The sequence below is a fragment of the Leptodactylus fuscus genome, chromosome 3 (genome assembly GCF_031893055.1).
Source record: "Leptodactylus fuscus isolate aLepFus1 chromosome 3, aLepFus1.hap2, whole genome shotgun sequence".
In the NCBI taxonomy this organism is placed as follows: domain Eukaryota; kingdom Metazoa; phylum Chordata; class Amphibia; order Anura; family Leptodactylidae; genus Leptodactylus; species Leptodactylus fuscus.
The window spans coordinates 98,442,506-98,455,906 of NC_134267.1; the positions used below are offsets into that span (position 1 = coordinate 98,442,506).

A 13,401-nucleotide genomic window follows, 5' to 3' on the forward strand; every position below is an offset into this window, starting at 1 on the left:
TAAAAGTTATATATATGCAGGGCCTTCCTGCAATGTGTTCTATTCCTATATAAGCTTTCATATGACGTGTCCAATCAGTTTTTCTGATGCTAGCAACCCTGTTATGGCTGCAACACATTTTACTGTGGTTGGTCCTCAGTGGTCGCACGTGGTGGTCATATGTCCTGATTCTTATAAAGCCCCATGTGACCGGTGAGGCCCAATCACAGGACTCAATGGTGACCCTGAGTACAACTCTTCCTATCATACTTTGGTATCTGAAGAGACTCCAGAGTATAATATTTTCACTTCTAGTTCTATCCAAACAAGTTTGGCCCAAAACGTACCAGAGGATCAATTCTTTAGAACCCAAGACAAAATAAATATTCAGAGGAATATGGGAATGTTGGATTAGTTTCAAATCCTAACCAACTTCTTTAATAGATAAAGCATTCAATATTATTTGTAACAAATGTATACGACATAGACCAACCTGGTTCTGTACATTAATTTATTTGACATATGCAGGTAACATGCTAATAATTTTTTTCCCCAGCAAAGATATCTAAACTGAAGAAAACAAGTATGTGAGCCAAACTCAGTAATGTGCTATACAGTTGTTTATCACTACCTAAAGGGGTAAGCCACTTTATTGTCCTCTCACATGTGCTGGAAATAGTTTATGCAGATTTTTACCAATATATTTGTATAAGACCAACTGGAGTTCTTTAGTAATCTCCTTGTTTAATTCAATTTCCCTCATTGCCAGTACAGAGATCTATTCCTAGCATGACTTAGCATGACGGCCACCGTAATCTACACATCAGAAATGTGTTATGCAAGGCAAAGGAAACTAATGTTCCTTTGCCTTACATATTGATATTTAAAAAGGCTGCTCTACTAAAGACACTTTTCTTCTATCGATGCTAGGGATCAACCACTGAATCCCCCCGCAAACAGGAGAACGTGGGACTAAAAGGCCCCTGCAGAATCCTGTGATCTGCCAGTGTGTTTGCCTGCTCCATTCACTGGCATGGAGCTGCAAGAGATATTAATGTTACATTCTCCTGATCATTGAGGGAGCTGCTGATCAGATCCCCAACAATGTCACATATCCCTTATCTAGTGGTTAATAGGACTACCCATTTAATAGAGGATATTGGTCAATAGGTAAGATCACAGAGGGCCATGCTGGCTTTGAGAAAGATTGGACTGAAAAGGTGCTGTAAAACTCCAGACATTATTAAAGATCACAGATAAAATTATATTAGTAAGTGATTTTAATGAATTGTTTCCAGCACATGTCGGCAACTAAAGATAAAGTGGACGACCCCTTGCGGCTTAGCTCTTACTAATAAAACTGCTGAATTCTGTGAACATGGCTTTATGAGAATGCCAATTGCTGCTAAATTGGGATTGTGAATACTAAGTATACCTGCATACAAGCAGGTATATATTTAAGATGTATATATTAGATTTATGTAATTCTGAGAGTTTCCTTGCTGGTTGCTTTAAAAAAATAAAATTTCTGTGCAGTTCAAGTGCTATGAACTACCCTAGACAGTACCTGGTGTATAGTAGTATAATAGCTGTACTGTATTCTTTACAGCTCAGGCACAGTCATGAGCATTATGGCACAAGGTTAACTGCAAGTGAATAACACAGTGCCAAAAGAATAAAAGCTTTTAATTGTTGGTGCTACATACAAAATCTATTGACACATGTTCAGGCTTTTTGATGCAGTTAAATACAAATGTGGATGACAAAGGGCTAAAACTAATGAAGGACAGATAGAACTTCTCTATTTACTTTCAATTCCCTTCTAATTTTGGTTTCAGTAACTGCATAATAAAAGCTGAATGTGTACTTATCCTAAGTTTTTGTCTCTGAAATTTCATATTGGTTCATTCTGATGCTTGGACTAATTTACAGTGAACATAAGTCCTTGAATTGTCCTCTACGTGTTACATTTACATTCTGTTTAGCTATTTCATAGTTATTAGAGATGAACGAACAGTGAAATATTAGAGATTTGATATTTGTTTCGCGTAGCCCCTCAATATTTGACTATTCGAACGAATATCGAACCCCATTATAGTCTACGGGGAAAAATGCTTTGTTTCAGGGGAAGCCACACTTTGACTCAGGAGAGTCACCAAGTCCACTGTGACACCCCAGGAAATGATGCCAACACCCTGGAATGCAACTGGGATAGCAGGGGAAGCATGCCTGAGCTCTGCTACACCAGAGATGTAGCAGAGCTGAATATGCGCTGAGCTCTTCTACGCCCGAGATGTAGCAGAGCTGAGTGTGCGCTGAGCTCTGCTACACCAGAGATGTAGCAGATGCATCTCTGGTGTAGCAGAGCTCAGCGCACACTCAGCTCTGCTACATCTCGGGTGTAGCAGAGCTCAGCACACACTCAGCTCTGCTACATCTCTGCTGTAGTAGAGCTCAGTGCATGGCCAGCTCTGCTACATCTCGGGTGTAGCAGAACTCAGCGCACAGCCAGCTCTGCTACACTTGTGCGCTCAACACTGCTACATCTGAGATCGGACCACAATGGAGACTGCTGTGGACCGATCTTAGACTCGATCTTAGACTCCGCCTCCTCCAGCAGAACCAGTGTTGATTGGCCGAATGCTGTATGCTGGTCAATGCATTCCTATGGGAAAAAGTCAGCTCCTGCATATTGCAAGCTGACAGGGATCCCGACAAGATAGAGCCCCAAAGAGCTGTTTAAGTAACATTTCCACCTAAATAAAGGTAATCCCTAGCTAACCCTGCCAGTACCTCTATCCCTGTCTCACAGTCACATAGTTCACAGTCTCATATGACCCGAATCTGAAATCGACCATTTGTATAAACTGGAGGAGCTGAGCCAGATTAATCAGGAATAGCCACTATACAGTGGATGGAGCCATATTCCTCTGACTCTTTTCATTGTATAATACTGTTGCCAGAAGTTCCCTTAAATAGCTGATCAAAAGGATGGACCCTAACCAATCAAATATTGATGGTGTAACTGCTTTAAATTCATTGCCCTGAATTATGAGTTATTTTCCATGGTTCAGACAAATATTGTTCTATAGTGTAAGTGGACCAACAATTCGTATTAATATATTTTAGCTGTTTCTTGTTTTGCTTTACAGAAGAGAAACCAAAGGTGAAAAAACCTGCCATAGTAAAAGAAGAAGGTAGGAGCAATATATACTGTACTGATATTATTGAAAATAGGGTATGGAAGAATGCATTAGGGAAACAATTTAAGAGGCACCTAAAGGGGATTAATCTGATATACCATATATTTTAATTTTTTTAACAGCTCACCCTTTCAAACTCTTATTTTATTATTATTATTATTTTATTTTTTTTTGCATTGGTCCATTATATCTAAAAGTAAAGAAACTTTGCAGTTAGTCTTAATTAAAGCTCTTGTTTTGTGTCTAGAGTGCCTACATTATATGGGTCTACTTGAGTATATGGGTCTTAGGGCTAGTTCACACGGGGCTAGTGACCGCGTATTTTGGTCCTGATTTTGACTCGGGAAGCACGTCAGAATCAGGATCAAAATGTGCCTTTTGCGGCTAGCCGCGACTGTCGCAGCTTCCTACAGTCATGGCTTCCCTCTCTGGAGTAGGCCCAAATGAATGAGCCTAGTCAGGAGTGATTGTCTTGACGCGCCATGGCGATTTCCGCCGCAGCGTCCGCCTCAAGAAAAGGTAGGTTGCTTTTTTTTCCCGCGAGTTTTCCGGAATAAACCACTCGTGGAAGAAAGATCGCTAGCGGTCTACTTCAACCTCTATTGTGAGGGGATGAATTTTTAGCTGGATTCTGTGCCAAAATCCGTCACCTCTTGCCCTGTGTGAACTAGCCCTTACTGCCTTCCTGTCCCCTACCTGTGTGTAATATATAAACTATAATCTAAATAAGGGAAGATTTCTGAAAGGTTTATATTTTTGGACATTTTGGATATATTTTTGAAACAACTGAAACGTAATCAACCTGTTGAGTACTCTAAAATGCCTACAAAGTAATTTTATGTATGTTAGACTATTACAGCATTACAGTTACTGTATACTGATAGTTCAGTACATACATATACTGGATGTAAAGTAGTAGTAAATACATTTAGAAGTTATTTTGATAAGATTTTGCAATATATTTGCATTCTTGGCTAACCAGTCCCAAGGCAAGAACTTGTAGTCCCTACAGTATCCGTTAAGTGTGTCTGTGCAATATGCACACAAAACTCTGCATTTAAAAGATCTATTACAACACATTTAGCATAAAATACATATTTTTATCCCTGCAGCTAAATTTGTGAAAATGAAGAAAGCAAGTATGTCAATTACATAGTGTTAGTTACAGCTTAAGGCTTCTTGCTGAATTTACATGCATACAATGTTTTCCAATAGAATAACATTTTATAATGCTGCTATTGAGTTATTTGTTTCATGCAGATATTCTTATGTTGATGAGCTTTAGTGGCTGTCTGCCCTGAGCTGAATGTTGCCTACTGCTACTCTCCATGTGCTATACATTGATATGCTTGCTTTGAAATGGGTGTGGATAATGCAACATGTTCTTCTTAACCAATTTTTACAAAATCTGGGAAACAAAGCAGCTTGCTATAGTGTAAGGCATGGCGTGAGCGCTACCAAACTGCTATTCCTCTCCTCTACAAGCGTAACAATGTGAGTTTTGAGTTTGTTCCTAAGGATACACTGCTAGTGAACACTTTTTCAACTCAGTTATCAGGAACCACATCCCTATGAACAAAGACATAACCTGAAGTTCCTGAGCCACAATGCAAATTCTGTAATGGAGTACCTACCTTTCTTGTGCTATTTAGCATAGTGGTATATCGTAGGTGGAAAAAGGACCTTTGGGGCTCCCACTGGTCAAAGGCCTGATAGCGTCATTGCTAGACCCCCAGCCCAAAAAACAACTTTTCAGACTACTTAGGTATTCACAATTCACTGCTAGATCTGACCTTAACTTGAGTGCAACAATGCCTTTTAAACATAATAGACTTAAAGGAGGTCTAAGATTTTTAACCACTGAGTAGTTGATTGGGTAGGTGAGCAGATAGTTGAACCCCTTCTCGTTTTTTGATTCCTTATTTTTTTATTTTTTTTTACTCCTCTCAGCTGAATATTAGAATTCTAATCCTAACAGTATTTTCAACCAGTGATAACTCTGAATATAGAACAGGTAGAACTGCAACTTAGTGGAAGCAAGTTAGGTTCACATCTGTGCTCCGGTCTCCGTTTTGTGGGTTTCCGTCTTCTGCCGACAGGAGATGGAAACCCGGTAGACAGTGTCCGCTTGTGAGTGCCTGTGAGTGTTTGGTGTTCTCCACGGCGAAACAGTTTTTTTTAACCAAACAAAAAGTCCTGCATGTCCGACTTTGTGTCCACTTTCGCCGCGGAGACCACAAAACGCTCCAAAGCGCTCACGGGTGGACACTTTGCAAAGCCATTCATTAGAATGGGTTTGGAAAGTGACTGCCGATTTCCGTCTCCTGTCCAGTTTCTCGGGCAGAAGATGGAAACCTGAAAACGGAGACCGGGGCGCAGATGAACTCACCCTTACTACATTTTATAATATCCAAGTTAAAATTGTTTGAAATACCCTCCTTGTCATTTCCCCTTCATTACACACAGCTAATCTAATAAACTAAGTATATAAGGTAAGCTAATATACTGTACACAGTGAGAAGCAGGGTACAGGTCTTTGTAGAAAGGCAAGGAAAGAATAAAGAAATGCAGGATTTCACAGAAAGGAGACCAAACTTGTTAATAAAATGCATTACCAAATTTATTAATTACACAAATGCTATCAGAAAATTAAAGTTGTTTGAAAGTTTACTTACGCTTCAAAATATTACATTTCAGCCTGTTTTGTATAATACTTTTAGTCTTTTCTTACTTTATATTGCAGTGCAAAATATAGCCGACAAATATTTTATTGTAATATAACATAGAAATATTTTTTATTCTGATATGATTCTTATTCTTTCTGTTTTTCCTCAATCTTATTTAGAAAAAGAGAAGCCTAAAGCAGAAACACTTACAGCGATAAAAGAAGGTATTGTAAACTAGAATATATAAGTAGATATTGTCCAATTAAGAGTCATGACAATCTATAGGCTTCCATAGATAAAGGGTTCTGGAATATTTTTGTCCTAATCTGGAAATGGTAAAAGAATAAGGCCAAATACATTTGCCTATCAAAGAGTCATGACAGGCAAATGTGTTTGGCCAGAGCTCTTTATCTTTCAAAGATTTCTTGCTTTCTCTCTTTCTCTTTCTTTTTCTTTCTTTCTTTCTTACTTTCTTTCTTTCTTTCTTTCTTTCTTTCTTTCTTTCTTTCTTTCTTTCTTTCTTTCTTTCTTTCTTTTTTTCTTTCTTTCTTTCTTGATTTTTAACATTCCTGAAATCTCCTAATAACTATTAGCCATTTAAGAATTTTATTTTTAAGCTTGTGTACAATAAATTTCTGACTATCTAGTAAATAGTTGTAAATCAGTCAGCAATACGGGTCAGTGCACACAGAGTGTTTTGGTGCTGAATCCACCTCAAAATCAGCCTCCAAAGAAAGCCTCCCAATAGAACTCTATTGGGAGGCTTTTTTGGAGGCAGATTTTGAGGAAGATTCAACGTCAAAATCAGCGCCAAAAACTCTGTGTGCACTGACCCTTAGGCATAGACCTATCTAAATCAGCCAAATGTACTAAATTAATCTGTTAGAGATATTGCATTGTTCTTTCCTATGCTTTATAATAGGGAAAGTTATTAATTGTAGAGAAAAAAATTGCTATTTATTTTAAGTCTCACTTATAAAGCAAAAAGGAAGGAAAACATCCTATAGATTGGAACTAAAATACATTTACTCTTCTATTTACCTAGTTAAAGAACCACCTAAAGTTGAAGAAACGGTGCTGACAACAGAAGGTACAGAATTACTCTAATTGATTTCTGACAATGAAATATATATATATATATATATATATATATATATATATATATATATATATATATATTAGCTTTTACCCGCGACTTCGTCTGCGGTGATTTGAAAATTGGGCGGACACAGACGTGTGAAACTGTAAAAGTGCTTTAAAAGGTTTGGTGGGCTAGCAAATGTGATGTGATGTGTTATATTGTGTATGTCGTGATACAGACAATGTGATGTGTTGTATTGTGTATATCGTGATACAGACAATGTGATGTGTTGTATTGTGTATGTCGTGATACAGACAATGTGATGTGTTGTATTGTGTATGTCGTGATACAGACAATGTGATGTGTTGTATTGTGTATGTCGTGATACAGACAATGTGATGTGTTTTATTGTGTATCTCGTGATACAGACAATGTGATGTGTTTTATTGTGTATGTTGTGATACAGACAATGTGATGTGTTGTATTGTGTATGTCGTGATACAGACAATGTGATGTGTTGTATTGTGTATATCGTGATACAGACAATGTGATGTGTTTTATTGTGTATCTCGTGATACAGACAATGTGATGTGTTTTATTGTGTATGTTGTGATACAGACAATGTGATGTGTTGTATTGTGTATGTCGTGATACAGACAATGTGATGTGTTGTATTGTGAATGTCGTGATACAGACAATGTGATGTGTTGTATTGTGTATGTCGTGATACAGACAATGTGATGTGTTGTATTGTGTATGTCGTGATACAGACAATGTGATGTGTTGTATTGCGTATGTTGTGATACAGACAATGTGATGTGTTGTATTGTGTCAGACAATGTGATGTGTTGTATTGTGTCAGACAATGTGATGTGTTGTATTGTGTATGTCATGATACAGACAATGTGATGTGTTGTATTGTGTCAGACAATGTGATGTGTTGTATTGTGTATGTCGTGATACAGACAATGTGATGTGTTGTAATGTGTCAGACAATGTGATGTGTTGTATTGTGTCAGACAATGTGATGTGTTGTTTTGTGTATGTCGTGATACAGACAATGTGATGTGTTATATAGTGGAAAGCTATATGTAAATGTGAGTGAGTAGAGTGAGGGCTACTCCTGAGGTGACAGTAAGGAGTGTGCAGGCAGGTTGAGGCAGGAAATGGCAGGCAGTGTGTGTGAGTGTGTAGGTAGTGATACAGACAATGTGATGTGTTGTGTATGTAGTGATACAGACAATGTGATGTGTTATGTGAGTGAGTAGAGTGAGGGCTACTCCTGAGGTGACAGTAAGGAGTGTGCAGGCAGGTTGAGGCAGGAAATGGCAGGCAGTGTGTGTGAGTGTGTAGGTAGTGATACAGACAATGTGATGTGTTGTGTATGTAGTGATACAGACAATGTGATGTGTTATGTGAGTGAGTAGAGTGAGGGCTACTCCTGAGGTGACAGTAAGGAGTGTGCAGGCAGGTTGAGGCAGGAAATGCCAGGCAGTGTGTGTGAGTCTATAGCTGGGGCTAGGAGTTCTGCTTTTGTGAGTCTCCTGCTAGGAAGCCATGTTGTTTAGTGGCACCAAAAGTAGCCTGTGACTCAATCCTAAGGGAAAACTATGTTTGTGGAAAATTGCGCGCAAATCCGTTCAGGCCTTTTAGCTTGATTGAGGAACAAACATCCAATCTCACAAACATCCAAACACACAAACTTTCACACTTATAATATTAGTAGGATATATATGAAACTAAACTTTGCTATTGAAATTATTTATAATATATGAGCTCTGCAATTCAAACCAATTTAGGTGGCTACTTAACTACAAGCAAGGTTGATGATTCTTAGGACTTTTATCAGGCCATCATGTAATGCAGGATGGAAGACCAACTGCTGCTGTATACTCACATCCTATTTTTCCCAATGTCCTGTGCAGTTTCTCTAGAGGTCTCTGGTAGGGTTGAGTGATCGGGATCGAATTCCGATTGGCGATCGAGTAAATTTCATGATCGCGATCGGAATTCTGATCCTGATAGGAATTCTGATCCCGATCTTTTTAGGTGGGATCAAGATCGGAGGTTATTTCACACAATGCTTTGCTACTGGCCAAGCATTGTCTGAAAAGCTAACAATGTTAGCTAGGTCCCATAGGAATGAATGGATGCAGCCGGCACACAGCCTGTGCCGGTGTCCGGCCGCTTAACCCCCTGCGCGCCGGCTGCGTCCATTCATTCTAATGGGAGACTAGATAACATCTCTAGTAGCTAACACTTACCTGCACAGATTGCTGGTCCGGTCCCCGCTGTTCTTGCTCCTCTTCTCGTCTTGCTGCCCCCGCCACCCAGGTTAGTAATACAGACCTAGAAAGAAGGCGGGGCTTGTGGCTTAGAAGAGTGTGGGCAGGTACTGGGAGGGGAGACGTGAGTGATGCACAGCGAGACAAGAAGAAGAGCGAGAACAGCAGGGACCAGACCAGCGATCTGTGCAGGTAAGTGGACACCAGGTGGGACTAAGTAGCCAGAGGCTTTTTTTTTTAATCACTACACAGCGTGGAGTCTAACAATTAAAGCGTTCAATTTTTAGACTCCATGCTGTATAGTGAATAGGATTTTTTTTTAAATCCGATCTTCGATTATTTAAAAAAATCCCATTGACTTGCATTGGGATCGGAATTGGGATCGGTTTCAAATGGAAAATGATCAGATCAGTTTTTAAGTAAATGATCAGTTTACTTAAAGATTTTTTCTCAAGTTTTCTCAAGTTTTCTCAAGCATTGCTAAATCTCTAGATTCAGTAATTAAAAAAACAGAAACACTATCAATGAGCTAAAGGCTGCACTACCTCCAGTAAGAGCATATTCTCTGCCTAAATACCTAATAATCATAACTATTATTAGAATAACTATTACTCTCATGCATAATGTAACATTTCTTTATATATTGTATCTCCATATATCGAAACATGAGATGTATATCTCTATATATGCCATTAAATCTATATATGCTAATTGATTACATTAATTAGAAGTAAAAAAAAAAAAAGCAGCCACTTTTTTTTTTTTTATTTGCTACAGAATCACATGTTCTACGAAATGAGACTAAGTTGGCTAAGAAGTTAGTGACCATTTAAATTATGTTAATCACACATTATGTCTCCCCAAAAAAAGAAATATTATAGAAAAAAAACAAGACCACTTACTACCTTCCTAACACCACCTTTTTGTAGCACTCTTTAGCTGACAAGGATAACAGAAACATTTAAAATTTTTACACAATCAATGTAAACAATGTGTTAAAAATGTTATAGCTTATTGGATACTCGGTGGATGCAAAAAGTTAGGTCAGAATAAGCTCACTGTATCTTCATTGTTCATTAGAAAATGGAACCAGCTTTGTCCATGCTGGATATTCATGATATTGTTAAAATCAGTTTGTCTAAGTGTATGGGCAACTGGAGAACTGGATAAAAGAACATTTCAGGTGATGATGTTAACCGTTTCACGACATCCGACGTAATACTATGGCGGATATCAGATGTTTAAATATGGCGGCCACTCATGAGTCAAGCGGCCACCATAGCCGTCTGGTCTCTGTTGTTTTATACAGCAGAGCCCTGGTGCTAATGTCACAGGCATTAGCCCCTCTGGTGTCTCGGTCAGTCATTTTACCAGCAGCGTGTGGGCACCACCACTTTGCTGGGTATCGCCGGCACCCAGAGCAAGCTCCGGAGCTGGCGTCCCGTTACTATAAAAGTTGGGAGCCTTGTGAAGGCTCCTAGGCTTGTCTATAGTATATTTCTATTGCAGGTTGCTCTATGCAGCCTGCAATAAAAATGCAGTTTCTTTCCAGTACAGTACATTGCAGTGCAGTGCATTTTTAGAAAATTAGATTCTTGTTAAGGCAGTAGCAGGTCTTGCAAACTGAGTTGCCAACCTCGGATTTCATTAGATAGTTAAGGGAAGGATGTAATAAAGATAAGAGGAATGTCCTTGTACTGATCACAAATCATGACAATGGTAGCACCCTTGTCCCTTTGTGTGATAGCATTACCCTTACTCCCAAGCCAGACTGCATCCTGGTACGCATGTTATGGGATGATCTATCTAATCAAGTCCTGAAGCCATACAGGGCCATGCAAAAAAACAAAGTGTAGTTAAAAAAAACAAAAACATTAAATATTGCATAATGCTTTTGTGATATCATGATCTGCAGGCAGTATAGGGGCATTCCTTCATTTACAGGAGTAAGTTATCATGGTTCTGATATTTGGGGACCAAGAAAGTTCCTGGCCCCAGTACTGCTGAAAATGAAGGTGCTTCTATTATACCAGGGCAAAATTTTTTCAGTGAAGTCCTACAAACTGCAAACAAAGGGAAGACCCAAAAAATGTGCAGAGTCTGTTCCAAAAGTGGAATAAGACACAATTTATCAGTGTGACACCTGCCCTGAAAAACCTGGCTTGTGCACGAAGGTGTGCTTCAGACTCTACCACACATTCATGGATTATTATTTTTATAACAACGGTGTCCAGAGGGGTATGGTGCCCGCGGACAGCTGGAAATGGCCAGGGCTCCGAACCACCATGATAGTGGTTACGGAAAGCCTGGTTCCGAGACATATTGTTGAAGGAAAGATAGATGCCAGCCCAGGGGAGGTGACTAAAAATTAAAAAAACACATACCTCTCCTGGGCTCAGCATCCTTTCCAGGGCTGTAACTGAGGTCACACACCCAAGACATTACTCTGGGGCCTGTAATTGGGTATATGCATTGTAGAACATGTAATACTGTGGGAAGGGGGGGCATTGTGGATCATATAATACTGTGCAGGAGCCATTGCACAACATATAATACAGATTGGGGTCAGTGAGGAGTATATAATACTGTGTAGGAGCCACTTTGGAGCATATAATATTTGGTGGGAGCCTTTGTGGAGCATATTATACTGTTTAGGGGCCACTGTGGAGCATATTATACTGTGTGAGGGTCACTGTAGAACATATTATACTGTTCCAGTTTTGTTTTCCTGCTGAGCGCAGCGCTGCTCACTCACCATATTCTTGATAACTGCAGTTTTAGGTACTAAAGCTATATCCCTTTCAAGTATCTGAGATATTGCTGCAGCACCCGTAATCGTCACTATCAAGAATTTGCTTTATGGAGGGGGCAGGAAGCCCTGGACAAATGTGTACACTGAGGCCCACAAGACTTTAGTTACACCACTTCTCTCTACCATTATTCATAAGACTGTCCTTCACAATCGAAACCTTCAAACACAACTTGAAGACTTACCTCTTCAGAATAGCATACAACACACAGTAACCCTGTTGCCACTGTGCCACTATATAAGTAACTCTTACCCTCACCTATTATGTCCACCTACATTCCTTTATAAATTATAGTCCTCCTCCCTTGTATTGGGTTAGACTTCATATTTATTATTGTACTTGTTGTTGTATTTGTGTTAGGATTGTAAAACCCTTCACATATGTATAACACCATGGAATTAATGGTGCTATATAAATACATACATAAACAATAAAGAGAAATAGAAAAAGAGAGAACTGAATACATTTTTATGCAAAAATGTATACATTTTTTCTATATGATAGATAGATAGATAGATAGATAGATAGATAGATAGATAGATAGATAGATAGATAGGAAATTAACCTTTACTTAGGGTTTTTGGACTTCAGTCACAGTCATGTCTTGTTTTTGGTTGGTGAAAGTCAGGATGCAGTTTGACTTTCAAATTATAGTTACACTTGGCAGAACATGACAGTTCTCAAAGGTGTTTGTGAAGATAACATGTTCTTTTCAAGGTTGCTCTTTTCAGATTTTTTTTCCCCTCTTTCTGAGGAAAACACTTTATATAACAATGTCAGCTTTCTAAGATATATAATTAGTTTACTGCATGCTTCACTTATGGAGTTAACATCTGAATACTGTTAGTAAATAAAAATATCACTGTAAGTGTGACGAGGGGAATAAATAGACAAATGTTCGATTTCCAAACAGTGGTCAGTAGAGAAAAGTGTACAATATTTAAAACATACCAGATGTCTTTATGTGTGTTCATTGAGTTTTTGCAACAATAAGGCTTTAGTGAGCAACATAAATCAAAATTATATCCTTTTGGCATATGTTGGGGAAGTACTTTATAGGAGCTAGAGCAGTAGGGCTAGTCAGTGTGGCCACCTGTCCTGAAACTGCAACAAGCTACAGTAGCACTTACTAGCAAAAAGAAACATTGGTCCACCATCCTCCTATTAAAAACAATGAGAGGCAGATTTGTGTAATTTATTTCATGCAGGATGTAATGCATCTTCCATGATAAAATCAGTGCTGAAAAATTCTATGTGAACATACCTTTAGTCAACTGATATTTGATATATGATATATGAATATAAACATATTCAACTTTTTACTTCATTTGTAGTAAGGATTCATTTATTTATTTATGTATTTACTATATATGTATT

General features: G+C 38.6%; 1 protein-coding gene across 23 annotated transcripts in view; it reads left to right on the plus strand.

The window, feature by feature from the left end:
* Positions 1–13,401, plus strand: part of LOC142197592 (uncharacterized) — a 490,495-nt gene that overhangs the window by 288,406 nt on the left and 188,688 nt on the right. For 21 of the 23 annotated variants that reach the window (XR_012715324.1, XM_075267993.1, XM_075268011.1 and 18 more), the window contains 5 exons: positions 536–562; positions 3,132–3,176; positions 4,295–4,321; positions 6,028–6,072; positions 6,894–6,938. Coding sequence is in view for 22 of the 23 variants with exons in the window: in XM_075267993.1 (XP_075124094.1) it covers positions 536–562; positions 3,132–3,176; positions 4,295–4,321; positions 6,028–6,072; positions 6,894–6,938 (189 nt within the window). In the remaining variant the exon portion in view is untranslated. The remainder of the gene's footprint in view (positions 1–535; positions 563–3,131; positions 3,177–4,294; positions 4,322–6,027; positions 6,073–6,893; positions 6,939–13,401) is intronic. The other 2 variants (XM_075267998.1, XM_075268007.1) reach the window with 1 other exon arrangement.